Raw genomic sequence first — 15,538 nt, 5'->3', positions numbered from 1 at the left:
AATTCCAGAGTACTACCCTTACTTCTCAGGTTTCACCATTGCTGAACACATTTTGTATTTATTAAGTTTATATGCCTTATGACATAACCCACTTCAGAGATGTTTGTCCAGAAAGACATTGTGATGTAGCTGATGATAGATACTGTTGATGTAGGAGATGATAGATGTTGATGTAGGAGATGATAGACACTGTTGATGTAGGAGATGATAGATACTGTTGATGTAGGAGATGATAGATACTGTTGATGTAGGAGATGATAGATGTTGATGTAGGAGATGATAGACACCGTTGATGTAGATGATGATAGACACTGTTGATGTAGGAGATGATAGATACTGTTGATGTAGGAGATGATAGATACTGTTGATGTAGGAGATGATAGATACTGTTGATGTAGGAGATGATAGATACTGTTGATGTAGGAGATGATAGATGTTGATGTAGGAGATGATAGACACTGTTGATGTAGATGATGATAGATACTGTTGATGTAGGAGATGATAGATGTTGATGTAGGAGATGATAGACACTGTTGATGTAGATGATGATAGATACTGTTGATGTAGGAGATGATAGATACTGTTGATGTAGGAGATGATAGACACTGTTGATGTAGGAGATGATAGATACTGTTGATGTAGGAGATGATAGACACTGTTGATGTAGATGATGATAGATACTGTTGATGTAGGAGATGATAGATACTGTTGATGTAGGAGATGATAGATACTGTTGATGTAGGAGATGATAGATACCGTTGATGTAGGTGATGATAGATACCGTTGATGTAGGTGATGATAGATACTGTTGATGTAGGAGATGATAGATACTGTTGATGTGGAAGATGATAGATACTGTTGATGTGGAAGATGATAGATACTGTTGATGTAGGAGATGATAGACACCTTCAGCCTTCTGATGTTGACTGAAGCACATCCGGGGGATCGTCCTCAGGAGCTCCAACTCCTGGCCCCGCCCACGCCACCGCAGCCGCCAATAGAACGACAGGAAACGCTTTGACGGACAGCTGTCAAAGTTCGTCGGAGAGCTCCGGCCAGGCTGTCAGACGCGCCGCGAACACTTTAATAACGGACGTCGGGTTCGGAAATGGGTTTATTTGGCGAACGGACTTCGAGGCGTTAGCTAACTGACTACTCCAACTGGGTTCGTTTCAACCCTCCAAGTCATCCGACCAGGCATGGAGAGTTAAGTTGTGGTGCTCCTACATAGTTGCTTCGTGTCCGCATGCTAGCTTAGCTAGTGAGGAAGTGTCGGAGGACCTCGCCTCGCCTCGCCTCGCCGCAGCTCGTCCCGCTCCCCGACCAGACCAGACCCTGACGGCCGGCGGCCGGCGGCGGGGCTCACAGGCGGCTAGCCTGCACGTAGCCTGGGACTTTGGCTCGCAGTGATTCCGTTTAGCGTTCGCGTTCCTGTGGGCTGTTATCGTGGACGTGCGGACAGCTCGGCCCGTCCAGACACCGCGATATGGATCCCTTCGACAGTGGTGGTGAGGATAAGATGCTAGACTGCTACCGAGGCTAACCTCAGGGTGTTAATGTCAGCTGCACCAGACCAGACCTGTTTTGAAGTCAACAAATGTCGAGCACCTGTCCGGTCCTGGTGCCGGCGGTCCCGGTGCCGGCGGTCCCGGTGCCCGGCTGAGAGCCACGGTCAGACATGCTGCTAACTACATCTGACTCATGATGTTGGCAGATGAAATAAGCGCACAGCAACTTGTGAAAGGAAAGGATAAAGGATAGCTGTTTTAGCTTGCTGCTTGTTGAGAGCTTTAGCTAGCTAAAGGAAACAAACCTGTGTACCAGCAGAGTGACATTCACTTGAGGACACACACACACACACACACACACACACACACACACACACACACACACACACACATTCCTCAGACTGAGTGAGAGGTTATGGTTGACATAACAGCTGAGGGCCTATATTTACGAAAGCCTCCTTATCAGAGCTGAAGTTTACAACTAAGAAGAGCTCGTCAGACTGGACTAGAGGATCCTGTCATGTTGTAGGAGATGCCAGCAGCTGAGGACCTGTGGCAGATACAGTACCACAGTACTTAGATACAGATACAGTACAACAGTACTTAGATACAGTACCACAGTACTTAGATACAGTACAACAGTACTTAGATACAGATACAGTACAACAGTACTTAGATACAGATACAGTACAACAGTACTTAGATACAGATACAGTACCACAGTACTTAGATACAGTACAACAGTACTTAGATACAGTACAACAGTACTTAGATACAGATACAGTACAACAGTACCAGCCTTCAGGCTGCCTACAGCTGATGGAAGGTCATTTTCAGTAACATGACAGCCCATCCCCTTATTTTCCCAAGTGTATTGGATTATAATCCTTTCCATATTCTTTCTTTGTAAACATGTTACACTATTCCCCTGAGTACAGTTCACTTCTTCATTGCTATTACATTAAATGTGGAATGCGTCATTCTCTAATAGATTTGTCCGGAATATGAACTGTTTGAGGGTGGCATGGCTTTGTGTATTGCAGCTATTCATTGGCATGGGCCTAATTCCAAGGAGTCCCAATTGGATTATAGCCTCAATGCAGTATTGAAACGCTCTTTAAAATACTTGTTTTGGAAATACATGGTCAGGTGTTACAGTGTGTTTTAGCCTTTATCTGTGAGTCCTGATTGCTGCGTTCTCTCAGTGCTGTTTAAAGAGTCTCACCGACACGTCCAGTCTGACGGACACACCCAGCACTGTGCATACAAGCAAGTCAATCGGATGCCTCTTTAATGAAGTTTTAACTGAGTAAACGGTTTGCTGCGTTGAGGCCTGCCCTGCGTGTGTGATACTGTTCCTTATCCACTGTCTGCCTAGTGGGCTGATAAGGTCTGTGGGCTCCGCCGGGCGCAGCTCTGTGTTTTATGACCTCTCTGTTATGCTCCACTGTGGCTCCAGAGCTTTATTAGAGGCAATAAAAGGCTTCTGTTCAGACTGGAACAGTCCATAATACGCCCAGGGTTCCACTGTGTGCTGTTGACATTGGGAGCTAGATAGCCTAGGCTTTATGAAATATAATGGATATATTAGTTTGTTATTCTGTTTTATCAGTCATGGGAAGGGCAGCACAGTTCATGATTAAATGGCATCGTGGGTATTGACACTGTACTGTGGGACTACAGGTTGTTGTGTGTTCATTTGCTGTTGTTTTTCCGCCGACAGTTAAGTTAAGGCCCCCTCCCCTGCGTGTGTCATTTCAGCAGCACTGTGGCCTGTGTTTTCCCCAGGTTCTGTGTTAGGGTGTTTGATGAAAACAGGAAGCGTGTGGTGAGCTGCTAACCCACTTTCAGTTTCACTGAGGCTTTATCTGAAAACAGCGAGGGCCTGGAGACTGCAGCAACCTACAGCCCAGCCAAGGAGGGTTTATGTATGGTCATTGGTTTGTCTGTCTGTCTTCCTCTTTTTTTATCTTGCTCTCAAGCTCTTCTCCTCTCTCTCTCTCTCTCTCTCTCTCTCTCTCTCTCTCTCTCTCTCTCTCTGTCTCTCTCTCTCTCTCCCCCTGTCTCTCTCTCTCTCTCTCTCTCTCATTGCTATAAGACTGCTAGTCCTACCACATCCCCTGATTGAACATGATAGGTGTGCTTGATGTTCTAAGGTGTCTGGAAGAGGTTCAGAAGAACGTGATCCGGTTGTTATGGTTCCATTATTGTTGATCACATCCTCTGAGCACCCCCTCGCATCAGGTCTGAGCTGCAGCCACCGATAAAAGCTTCAGTTGGCTCCTTTTTCAGATTGAGTGTGTTGGCCTGTGTTTGTGTCACGGTTAGCCACACACACGATAGAGACAGCTTTGTTTGGTGTCATCATGAGTTGAGGGATGTCCAGTCCCAGCGTGCTACACTTACACCCCTTATTGAATCAGAACACACACTGGAGCTCTGTCCCCACGTGCACAGATTATTATGAGGGAGAATGGGACACTTTAAGTCACAAAGGGACGATAGGCTCACATACCACTTCACTACTGCACTTATTATTGAATTTGGAAGTTGAACATTTCTCTGTTTGTCTGAGGGAACACACGGTGCAGATCCCTGCTGTGCCAGAGTCACGTTGCAGTCCCATAGACAGTGGCCCAGTTCTCCCCAGCTGCGGTTGACCCGTGTCAGTGCACTCTGTGGCGTCTTTCCACACAGACTCTAAGTCACGGGGACCAGTGATGATCTGAGGTCAGTAGCTCATCACACTTTTGTTCCCTTTGGTGTCAGATTGCAGCTCCCTAGACTGTTTATTCACTCTTCAACATTGAGCCTTCAGGGACGACCTTTTCATGCCAGAGAATAGAGTAGCTTTGAATGCTTTATTGTATTCTCTCTTTCTCTCTGTTTCTGCCCCCCCCCCCACACACACACACACATACTATCTTTAATTTCATAGTTAAAGAGTTGCCTTGGATGTCTTGTCTCAGATGAGATTCACTGAAGCCCCTCCAAAGAACACCTTCTAACCGACAGTATCTGTTTTTTACCCAAGCAGTGCTCCGGTTTCCTACTCATCTTCACATTACTTGTTTAAATGACTGAACAAGGAACTACCAGGGGAGAGGCTGCCTAGCAGGAAACAGACAGAGTAAATGGGTTGTCTGACGGAGCTTCGTGAGAGAGCCTGGGTTGTCTGACGGAGCGTAGTGAGAGAGCCTGGGTTGTCTGACGGAGCGTAGTGAGAGAGCCTGGGTTGTCTGACGGAGCTTCGTGAGAGAGCCTGGGTTGTCTGACGGAGCGTAGTGAGAGAGCCTGGGTTGTCTGACGGAGCTTCGTGAGAGAGCCTGGGTTGTCTGACGGAGCGTAGTGAGAGAGCCTGGGTTGTCTGACGGAGCGTAGTGAGAGAGCCTGGGTTGTCTGACGGAGCGTAGTGAGAGAGCCTGGGTTGTCTGACGGAGCGTAGTGACAGCCGCCGGCCTCTCAGGTTATTGCTGGAGTCCTGCCAGGTGTCTCTGTGAAGAGAAGTGGAAACCTTTAGGCACTTCCTGGTAAAATGAAGCGTAAATAAGAATATGAAGAAAATACTTGTTATGGCTCTGCGGCGGTAGGCCAAGGTTCAGCATCCTGCCCGTTTGAACTGTATATGACGGTAATGAGGTGCTTAGGAGTTCAGGACCCTGACAAAGACCATGTTGCCTGAAATGTGTCCCATCAATAGCTCACTCAAGATGGGCCTAACAGTTGCACGCAGCAGACAGTGAGAAAGCATCACTCTGAATGTTTTCAGGTCCTGTGACAGTATGAATGAACCTCCCTGTGTGTGTGTGTGTGTTTGTGTGATGACATGGCCTTGTGTAGTGTGTATTTTAACCCTTTGCTCTTCTGTCTGTGTGTGTGTGTGTGTGTGTTTCAGAGCAGGCCTCGTTGCCCAGGAACATGATCGAGAACAGCATGTTTGAGGAGGAGCCTGACGTGGTGGATCTGGCCAAAGACTCCTCAGCATTCCCGGTATTCCCACATGGGAATTTCTCCCAAATACTTGCTGACACCATTCTTGTTGGCATGAAAAAGCAATTGACACAGAATGATTCCTCTCTCTGCAGGCGTTCCCAGCCCTGGACCCAGACGACGTGGTGTATGAGCCTCGCAGCTCCCGCCTGCTGGTCCGAGGCCTGGGAGAGAACGAGCTCGACGAGGAGGAGGAGGACTACGAGTCCTCAGCACGCCTGCTGGGCATGTCCTTCATGAACCGAAGCTCCTCGTCCAGACCCACCTCCTCCCCCTACACCAGACAGGCTCCACCAAGGTCGGTATTTTCTCTCTTATCAGCCGTTTTTTCCAACACCCACATTGTTTTATAGTCCGATAAAGAGGAAACTGTAGATGTGTGTCTAATATTGCTTTCTCTGCTCCGCTCAGAACATGTTCCCGCCCCTCGACTCGGACACTGATAGTGGGCATGTTCCTCCTGGTCTTGTTGACGTCCATGTCCATGGTGTTGTACTTCGTCCCGTGGTGTACCTTCACCAAGGTACTCTCTCGTCTCCCGTGGAGTGGTTCTGTCATGTGTGGGTGTGTGTACAGTTATGTGTGTGTGTGTATATTTATCATGTGACTCTCTCCTAGGTGGGCTGTCCTAAGGCTAACTCCTCCTCTCCGATGGAGGTGGTCTACCCTCTAGCCTCTAATGGGGAAGTCTTCCCTTGGACAGAGGTCCGCCTCCCCGCCAGTGTACGACCCCTGAACTATGACCTCTCTCTGATCCCTAACCTTACCTCCATGACCTTCACTGGCCAAGCCGTCATTGGCATGACCGTACAGCACGACACCAAGCGCATCGTCCTGCACAGTGCCAATCTCACCATCACCAAGGCAACCTTCAAGGTTGGGACGGTAACGTTTTGAACATTCAAATGGCGAGAGAATGATAAACATGAACATAAAGGGCTTTGAATGTCACTTTGATTTAAACATTTCTGATTTAAACATTTCCATTTCCAAACCACTGTCCTAAGTTAGCATAGAAGCTTTAAACATGTAGCATAGAAGCAGGATTAAATGTCCTGATGTGACGGCTCACAGGTGTGTAACCTTCCCTCCTCCGTCCAGGTAGGGGAGGGTAAAGCCAGTGAGGTGAAGGTGTTGGAGTACCAGCCGTGGGAGCAGATCGCCGTGACCTTCCCTGAGGACCTGAAGGCCGGGCAGACGTGTGTGTTGACCCTGGAGTACTCGGCCGAGCTCTCTCACGCCTACGGAGGCTTCTACAACAGCTCCTACTACGACAAGAACGGAATCAAGAGGTATGCAACATACCAATGACAACAAACTTCTGACTTCACATGAAGGACATCTAACAAGGTTTTCCAAGTTCTGAGTAAGGATGGGACTTCAACTGTTAAGTGGCGTCAAAGCTCGTATAAAAGCTTAGTTTTTGTTGACTTGATTTTGCATAATGACACCCCTCCCCTTTCCCCGCCTCTCAGGGTTCTAGCCGCCACCCAGTTTGAGCCCCTGTCAGCGAGGAAGGCGTTCCCCTGTTTCGATGAGCCGGCCTTTAAAGCCACCTTCAAGGTCAAGATAACCAGAGAGCCAGAGTTCATCACACTCTCCAACATGCGCAAGGTACACAACATCAGTCGCTGCTTCAGCCCCCAAATCAGCATCACAGGGAATAGATTTAATACTGGCTCATGTGCGTCTGCTTCTGAAAAGTTCTTGACATGGTTTGTCTGTCGACTCAAACTCCTGTGTTATGTCCATGTTGTTGACACAGGGTGAGGCCGGGTGAATGTGTGGTCACAGGTGTGTCAGTCACACTGTGTAGTTACTGTTAGTGTCAGCCAGTAACCCCCCCCTCCCCGCCCCCCCCCCCCAGGCCAACACCACAGCGCTCGCCAGCGGCCTGCTGGAGGATGAGTACGAGAGGAGTGTCAACATGAGCACCTACCTGGTGGCGTTCATCGTTGCCAACTTCACCTGCGTCACCACCAACGTCTCCAACACGCAGGTATGGTCCGCCCCCGTCTACCCCGCCTCTACACCCTCACCTGTCTACCCCACCTCTACACCCTCACCTGTCTACCCCACCTCTACACCCTCACCTGTCTACCCCACCTCTACACCCTCACCTGTCTACCCCACCTCTACACCCTCACCTGTCTACCCCACCTCTACACCCTCACCTGTCTACCCCACCTCTACACCCTCCCCTGTCTACCCCACCTCTACACTCTCACCTGTCTACCCCACCTCTACACTCTCACCTGTCTACCATTTCATTCCTACGGTGGGATATATTTTCAAAAACACCAATGTGTATGGTATGTGTGTATTGTACTGTAGGTGTGTGTGGGTGGGTGTGTGTGTGTGTGTGTGATCTCTGTGTGTTGTGTTGCAGGTGTCTGTGTATTCTGTGCCAGAGAAGAAGGAACACACACACTATGCACTGGACACAGCTGCCAAGCTGCTAAAGTTCTACAATACGTTTTTTGACATGGACTACCCCCTAAAAAAACTGGGTGAGCTCACACACACACACACACACACACACACACACAGAGTCCTCACATGATGACACATTCTGAATGCTGCACAATGGAATAAGGAAAGCTGTGATGCTTCGACTAATGATGGACCATAACCCTACCCTCCCCCCCCCTCTCTCTCTCTCTAACCCCCCCCTCTCTCTCTCTCTAACCCCCCCCCTCTCTCTCTAACCCCCCCCCTCTCTCTCCAACCCCCCCCTCCCTCTCTCTCTCTAACCCCCCCCCCCCTCTCTCTAACCCCCCCCCCCCCCCCCCCTCTCTCTAACCCCCCCCCCCCCCTCTCTCTCTCTCTAACCCCCCCCCCCCCTCTCTCTCTCTCTCTCTAACCCCCCCCCCCCCCCCCCACCACTCTGCTCCTCTCTGACTCTCTCAGACCTGGTGGCTATCCCAGACATCTTAGCGGGAGCCATGGAGAACTGGGGCTTGATCACGTTCAGAGAAACCACTCTGCTCGTGGGGAACCAGTCCTCTCCACTGGACAAACAACTGGTCGCCTCTGTCATCGCACACGAGCTCGCTCACCAGGTCTGTGTGTCTGTGTGTCTGTGTGTCTGTGTGTCTGTGTGTCTGTGTGTGTCTGTCTGTCTGCGTAAGACAGATTTCTGTGGTCATAACTAGAGCCCTTTGTGTTTCATGGTAATGTTAGATATCGGCTTACTCCTAGCTAATGTTGTCCTAACGGTGGTCTAATGTTGTCCTAACAGTGGTCTAATGTTGTCCTAACAGTGGTCTAATGTTGTCCTAACGGTGGTCTGACGGTGGTCTGTGTTATGTCTCAGTGGTTTGGGAACATGGTGACGATGCGCTGGTGGAATGACCTGTGGCTCAACGAAGGCTTTGCCAGCTACATGCAGTACATGTCACTGCAGATGGAGTTCCCTGAGCTAGACATCGTACGTACACACACACACACACACACGTCAACACACACACACACACGCACACACACACACGTCAACACTGACTCTCATTTTTGAGTAGGTTTTAGTTACTCTGCTGGTAATGTACGGTTTTTTCAGCTTCTTCATTTGACTAACCCTATTGTACATTAAGTGGCTCTGAGTAAGAACATCTGCTAAATGACCAAAATATTTTGTTCCCAGGGTAACTTGTTCCTGGGGGTGCGACTTGGGGCGCTTGACAAAGACGCTCTGAACTCGTCCCACCCAGTCTCCACCCAGGTGACCACACCTGAACAGGTGGCTGAGATGTTTGACTTCGTCTCCTATGAGAAGGTAGGGTCTATACGTCTCCCTTACCTATAGTCATCTACAGCACGTCCATGTGATAGGGATCCCTGATTGACCCTGTGTGTGTGTGTGTGTGTGTGTGTGTGTGTGTGTGTGTGTGTGTGTGTGTGTGTGTGTGTGTGTGTGTGTGTGTGTGTGTGTGTGTGTGTGTGTGTCTACAGGGTGCGTCCATCCTCCTGATGTTGAACTCCACTCTGCCTGATGGTCAGTTCAGAAAGGGTGTCATTAATTACCTGTCCAAGTACAAGGGATCCAACACCGTCACTGAGGACCTCTGGAACAGCCTCACACAGGTAGGTGTGTGTGGTGAGCTGGTTGCAGGAGTGGATCCAGCCGTTCGTCCAGACTGCTCTGGGCTGACATGGCTTCCTCCTGTGTCAGTACGTCTGGTTCCTTTTTTTGCATCTCATCTGCATAAGCTGCCGCCATCCTGTTTTCCCTTGCACAACAGTCTTCCCCTGTTGGCCCCTTGCTCCCCGCCCCCTCTTCTGTTGGCCCCTTGCTCCCCGCCCCCTCTTCTGTGTCTGGAGGTTAGCAGTGAGTTCAGGAAACTCTTAGGTTTCGGCTTTGGTTTGAGTTTGTCTCTTTTACTGTGGTTTCCCTCTGAAACATTGATCTGTGATGATGAGGTCTTTACCCTGTATGACCCGTCCTGCAGTTCAATTGCATGTATAACCTGTACTGTAGTACTAGTAGTCATCTCCCCCGTCCCCCGTCCCCCCCCCGTCCCGTCCCCCCAGGCCCAGGTCTCTTCTCAGCCGGACACAGTGTCAGAGATGATGAGTACCTGGACCCTCCAGAAAGGCTTCCCATTGGTCACTGTCAGCTGCAAAGGTGGTCAGGTGAAATTCACACAGGAGCACTTTCTTCTCTCTGCTGACAACACCAACCACACCTCCAGGTGAGTTACACCAAACACACACACACACTCTGTACACAGATGTACACACACTCTGTACACAGATGTATACACACTCTTAAACAAATAGTGTGTGTGAATTGAGTGCTGACTGTGCTGTGTGTTGTCTGCAGCCTGTGGAACATCCCTGTGACCTACGTGAATGACAGCTGTAGCTCCGCCCCGTCCTGCAGACAGGTGTTCACTCTGAAGGATAAGACAGGTAAACACGGTCACAGTACAGAGAGTTGCTGATTAGGCTGCCAAGTTCACCCTACCCTTTAGCTGGGGTAGTCCAACTGGAACAACTGGTTTTAGATACGAGCCTCACTGTCTGAGTGGACGGTGGTGTGTTTCCACCAGGGGGCGTGGTCATATGCAGAGTCTGTGATGAACAGTGTGTTTCCCTGTGCAGCGACTGTGACGATGGGCGCCAGTCTGAAGTGGTTGAAGTTGAACTACATGAACACGGGTTTCTACGTGGTTCACTATGGAGAGGAAGGCTGGGACGCTCTCATAGAGGCTCTGAAGGCTGATGTCAACACTTTCACCAAAGAAGACCGCGCCTCTCTCATACACAACATCTTCGCTCTGTTCAGGTGTGTGTGTGTGTGTGTGTGTGTGTGTGTGTGTGTGAGAACCTGTGTAATTTTACTTTTGATAGAGACACTCCAAATAAAATTAGGCAAAAAGGGAGATAAAGAAAAAGACACTTTCTCTCTCTCTCTCTCTCTCTCTCTCTCTCTCTCTCTCTCTCTCTCTCTCTCTCTCTCTCTCTCTCTCTCTCTCTCTCTCTGTCTCTGTCTCTCTCTGTCTCTCTCCTCTCTCCTCTCCCTCCCCCCCCCCCCCCCCCCCCCCCCAGGCTGGGTCGTGTACCGTTCCAGAAAGTTCTGAATCTGTTGGACTATGTGACCAATGAGACGGAGACGGCTCCTCTGAAGGCGGCGCTCTCTCAGCTCGACACCGTCTACCGCCTGCTGGACAAGAGACAGGAGCAGGACCTGGTCTGCCGTATGAGGGTACACACACACACACACACACACACACACACATACACACACACACACCCTCACACACACACACACACACACACACACACACACACACCAAAACACACCAAAACACACACACACACACCCTCACACCCTCACACCCTCACACCCTCACACACACACACACACACACACACACACACACACCAAAACACACCAAAACACACCAAAACACACACACACACACACACACACACACACACACACACACACACACACACACACACACACCAAAACACACCAACCCACACACACACACACACACACACCCACACATACGTACACCCACACACACACACAAAATATGTCTGTCTATTCTTGTTCTTCTTCTGAGGTGCTTGTGTTTCAGGGGTACATCCTGGGTCATCTGGGTGCTCTGATGGACAGTCAGTCGTGGGGGGAGGAGGACAGTGTGTCCAAGCAGGAGCTGCAGTCGGCCCTGCTGGAGACGGCTTGTAGACTGAACAGACACAACTGTATTGACCAGGCCAAGGCGCTGTACCACAACTACATTACCTCCAACGGGACCTTGAGGTACTCACACTCACACACACACACACACACACGCACACACACACACACACACACACACACACACACACACACACACACACACACACACATACATAGGCGCACACACACACACACATACGCGCACAAACACGAACACGCTCTGCAGTGACCAGTCCTGTCTGTTTGTAGTATCCCAGGTGGTCTACAGCGGGTGGTGTTCAATGTGGCAGCTCAGTCCGACTCTGGTTGGCTGAATCTCCGGGAGGCCTACAGACACGCCGTCTACGACTCCGAGAAACGCAAGATCCTGCAGGCCCTCTCCTCCACACAGGACACACGACGCATCGTATGGTGAGTGAGTCAGAGAGACGGACGGACGGACGGACGCGGCCTGTGGGCCTCTGTGGCTAACTAAAGTTTTACCAAGAGTGTGTCTAATGAAGTGTTTCTAGTGATGTCACCAGTGCTTGACTCCCAAGTCCCTCCCCCTGAAGGATTCTGAGCGATGGCTTAATGGGACATACTATCCAGACCCAGGAGCTGCCATTGGTCATCAGAACTGTGAGTGACGGCTTCGCTGGCCACCTGTTCGCCTGGGACTTTGTCCAAGAGAACTGGGACCGGCTGATAGAGAAGTAAGTGCTGTCTGTCGGTCATTCTGGGTCAAACTGGAAACAGCAAAGAAATATCTTTATGGGAAGGGATTTATGCCAGATTTAGCATTTGTATCGTATGTGTATCAATAATTTAAGTATGGATATTCATGAATTATGTTTGAAAGAGAAGGCATTAGTTCTGAGGAGATGTCTGTGTCTGTGCCGCATCTGTGTGTGATGACAGGTTTCCAGTGGGATCGTTTGCCATCCAGGACATCATCAAATCCACCACCTCCCAATTCTCCACACAGACACACCTGGAGCAGGTATACAATCCTCCACACAGACACACCTGGAGCAGGTATACAATCCTCCACACAGACACACCTGGAGCAGGTATACAATCCTCCAAACGCTTGGATTTGAAATCGAACAATTACTGATGAGGTTGACGAGTTAACAGACCTCACCTACAGCAGGAGAGAGTTAACAGACCTCACCTACAGCAGGAGAGAGTTAACAGACCTCACCTACAGCAGGAGAGAGTTAACAGACCTCACCTACAGCAGGAGGGTTATTGTGGGACAGTAGATGGGATTTAGGAGTATGATAGGACTCTGGATGTTGGGAAGGAAGCCCTGGAGTGAACAGGGAGAGGGAAGGAGAACAGGGAGGTGGTGGGACACCATTTTTTTTTTTTTTCTGAGGTTTTACCTTTTTTTACTATGTTTCTGATTATATATATATATATATATATATATATATATATATATAATTATTATTATTATTATTATTATTATTTTTTTTTTTTTTTTTTTTTTTTTTCTGACCCTGCTCGTGTCTACTATTGAATAATGAAAACAAATCCACTGGATTACAGGGTCAAATTGGGCTTTAACTGTGACTGTGTGTCCTGTGTAGGTGCAGGGGTTCTTCTCCAGTCTGAAGGAGAGGGGTTCTCAGATGCGGGTTGTGCAGGAGGCCTTAGAGACCATCAAGATGAACCAGCGCTGGATGGACACCATCCTCCCTACCCTCCGAAACTGGCCACCTCCCCTCCCCTCCTGTCGACCGAACCTCCCCTCCTGCCTCCAGCTTTCGCCTCAACCTGCCCGTACAGACAATGACGCATGCACTGGACAGTAGCATGCTTTACTCCCCCGCCAACAGCACTAGCGGTAACAGAAGATAGAAATGTATGAAGAAAAGAGGTCAACAACGTGTGTGTGTGTGTGTGTGTGTGTGTGTGTGTGTGTGTGTGTGTGTGTGTGTGTGTGTGTGTGTGTGTGTGTGTGTGTGTGTGTGTGTGTGTGTGTGTGTGTGTGTGTGTGTGTGTGTGTGTGTGTGTGTGTGTGTGTGTGTGTGTGTGTGTGTGTGTGTGACCGACCCCTGGAACTCTCACCCAGGACAGGGCCCTGAGATGACTGAATGATGTCCTAGGCCCAGAGTTGTGCCTAGGATAAGATGGTGAAGGATTAGGCCGTGCTCGTGTGGTAGAAGAGACCAGGAAGTACATGTGGGAGCCCACCGTTGTTGTCCTCTGACCAGCCTCTTGTGCGTACAGTGCAATCAGTGTACAGATTATTTTCACCCTCTCACAATGCTTGTAAACTTGTAATTATTTTTTTTGTAAATGCTCCTTTCTCCATGTTACTTTGTTTGGTCATGTTTTATGTGTGCAGACAAAGTTTGGTCATGTTTTATGTGTGCAGACAAAGTTTGGTCATGTTTTATGTGTGCAGACTTTTCTCTCATTTTAAAGTTGGGTTTCTGATGTGTGTGTGTGTGTATATATAGTGTGTAAAGTTGAGTTATGCACATGGCCAAATGCTTTTAATGCTCTGTGATTTTACCGATGCTGGAGGTTGGATTCTAATGAATGTTGGGTCATGTTAAGGGCTAATGTGCATATTTTGAAAATCCAGCAAACGTTCATACTGGGATTTGACTAAGCTATAGTGTTGCTTTTGAATTGAAGGTAATAACAAAGACATCAGTGGTCATTTAGAATAAATGAATGTATGTATGGGTTGGCCTGATTTAGTCCTCGGGGAGGAGAGTTGAGTGACCCTGTTGTTCTCCATATTTGAAGCTAGGTAGTGTCGTTTTATGTGAATCTTTCAAAGGTAGAAATTGCCCCTAACCACAGATCCAGGATCAGAATACCCATTTCCCAAGTGTATACATATTCCTTATTAGGGGTCTCTAACCCTGGACCAGTGGTTCTAGGTAACTTCCACCTGCTCCAGGTCCATCAATGCATGGATAATCAGAAGCTCAGGTCTGCCTGGTTCTGTTCCCTACCTAGGCCAAGTCAGTCTGTTCCCTACCTAGGCCAGGTCAGTCTGTTCCCTACCTAGGCCAGGTCAGTCTGTTCCCTACCTAGGCCAGGTCAGTCTGTTCCCTACCTAGGCCAGGTCAGTCTGTTCCCTACCTAGGCCAGGTCAGTCTGTTCCCTACATAGGCCAGGTCAGTCTGGCAGTAATCAACCTGATTTTGTCCTCTAGGCCGAATCCTCTGTCATTGGCTAGCCTGGGTTAGCAGGCTATGCTATGTCCTCCCTTACTGCTTGTGAAAGCTCTCAGTACTCATTATGTTTATTACCCTCCTTACCTTAATCCAAAGCTAAACTGATCTTAGATCAGGGTTTAGGGGTGTATTACTCTCCCTCCTTACCTTAATCCAAAGATAAACTGATCTTAGATCAGGGTTTAGAGCAGGTCTGGTTCCAGTAGTCAGCCAGACGCAATCTGCTAACAGGAGAGGCCAGTAGAGGCCAACTCTTTAACAGGAGAGGGCAGTAGAGGCCAACTCTTAAGACTTTTAGCACCATCTCATGGAGGGTTGGTTTCTCCTGCTGAATGTGTGCATGTTTTAAACAGGCAGTTAGGGTAACTTTCTTAGGACAAGGTGAATTTGCTTTGTACTGTGTGTCGCTGCCCTCTGTGTGACGTCTACATCAAGCTTATGAGAACTGACAACACTGTCATGAAACTAGCTGTTGTTTTGGTCCTTTACTGAGTCACTTCGACCTCTTTGTTCCTATGCGGAACATGAAGCTTCCAGGAGAGGGCGCCACCGCTCTTTTTGGCCAGGGAAGACCAAACTTATTTTGGTTAGTCAGTGAAGTCATTTCTTATAAGCTTTCCTATAAGCTGTCATAACTTATTGATTTGATGTCATTATGACGGGTT

At 48.9% G+C, this 15,538-nt stretch overlaps 1 protein-coding gene across 1 annotated transcript in view; it reads left to right on the top strand.

Annotated features, from left to right (window-relative positions):
• Positions 1-1,064: 1,064 nt before the first annotated feature.
• The window catches only part of lnpep (leucyl/cystinyl aminopeptidase), a 14,768-nt gene continuing 294 nt past the window's right edge, over positions 1,065-15,538 (top strand). The window contains exons 1-22 of the mRNA XM_083673158.1: positions 1,065-1,508; positions 5,404-5,498; positions 5,594-5,796; positions 5,910-6,021; positions 6,117-6,374; positions 6,600-6,790; positions 6,974-7,112; positions 7,366-7,497; positions 7,888-8,008; positions 8,409-8,560; positions 8,815-8,928; positions 9,139-9,270; positions 9,447-9,578; positions 10,026-10,186; positions 10,318-10,406; positions 10,599-10,782; positions 11,046-11,202; positions 11,585-11,769; positions 11,938-12,099; positions 12,243-12,383; positions 12,589-12,670; positions 13,266-15,538. The exon at positions 13,266-15,538 is cut by the window's right edge and continues 294 nt beyond it. Coding sequence (XP_083529284.1) covers positions 1,487-1,508; positions 5,404-5,498; positions 5,594-5,796; positions 5,910-6,021; positions 6,117-6,374; positions 6,600-6,790; positions 6,974-7,112; positions 7,366-7,497; positions 7,888-8,008; positions 8,409-8,560; positions 8,815-8,928; positions 9,139-9,270; positions 9,447-9,578; positions 10,026-10,186; positions 10,318-10,406; positions 10,599-10,782; positions 11,046-11,202; positions 11,585-11,769; positions 11,938-12,099; positions 12,243-12,383; positions 12,589-12,670; positions 13,266-13,490 — 3,189 coding nt within the window. The 5' untranslated portion in view covers positions 1,065-1,486 and the 3' untranslated portion in view covers positions 13,491-15,538. The remainder of the gene's footprint in view (positions 1,509-5,403; positions 5,499-5,593; positions 5,797-5,909; positions 6,022-6,116; positions 6,375-6,599; positions 6,791-6,973; positions 7,113-7,365; positions 7,498-7,887; positions 8,009-8,408; positions 8,561-8,814; positions 8,929-9,138; positions 9,271-9,446; positions 9,579-10,025; positions 10,187-10,317; positions 10,407-10,598; positions 10,783-11,045; positions 11,203-11,584; positions 11,770-11,937; positions 12,100-12,242; positions 12,384-12,588; positions 12,671-13,265) is intronic.

Source organism: Argentina silus (genome assembly GCF_951799395.1).
Source record: "Argentina silus genome assembly, chromosome: 7".
NCBI classification, from domain to species: domain Eukaryota; kingdom Metazoa; phylum Chordata; class Actinopteri; order Argentiniformes; family Argentinidae; genus Argentina; species Argentina silus.
The sequence above is the reverse complement of the archived record's forward strand: the minus strand, read 5'-3'. Positions and strand labels throughout refer to the sequence as shown.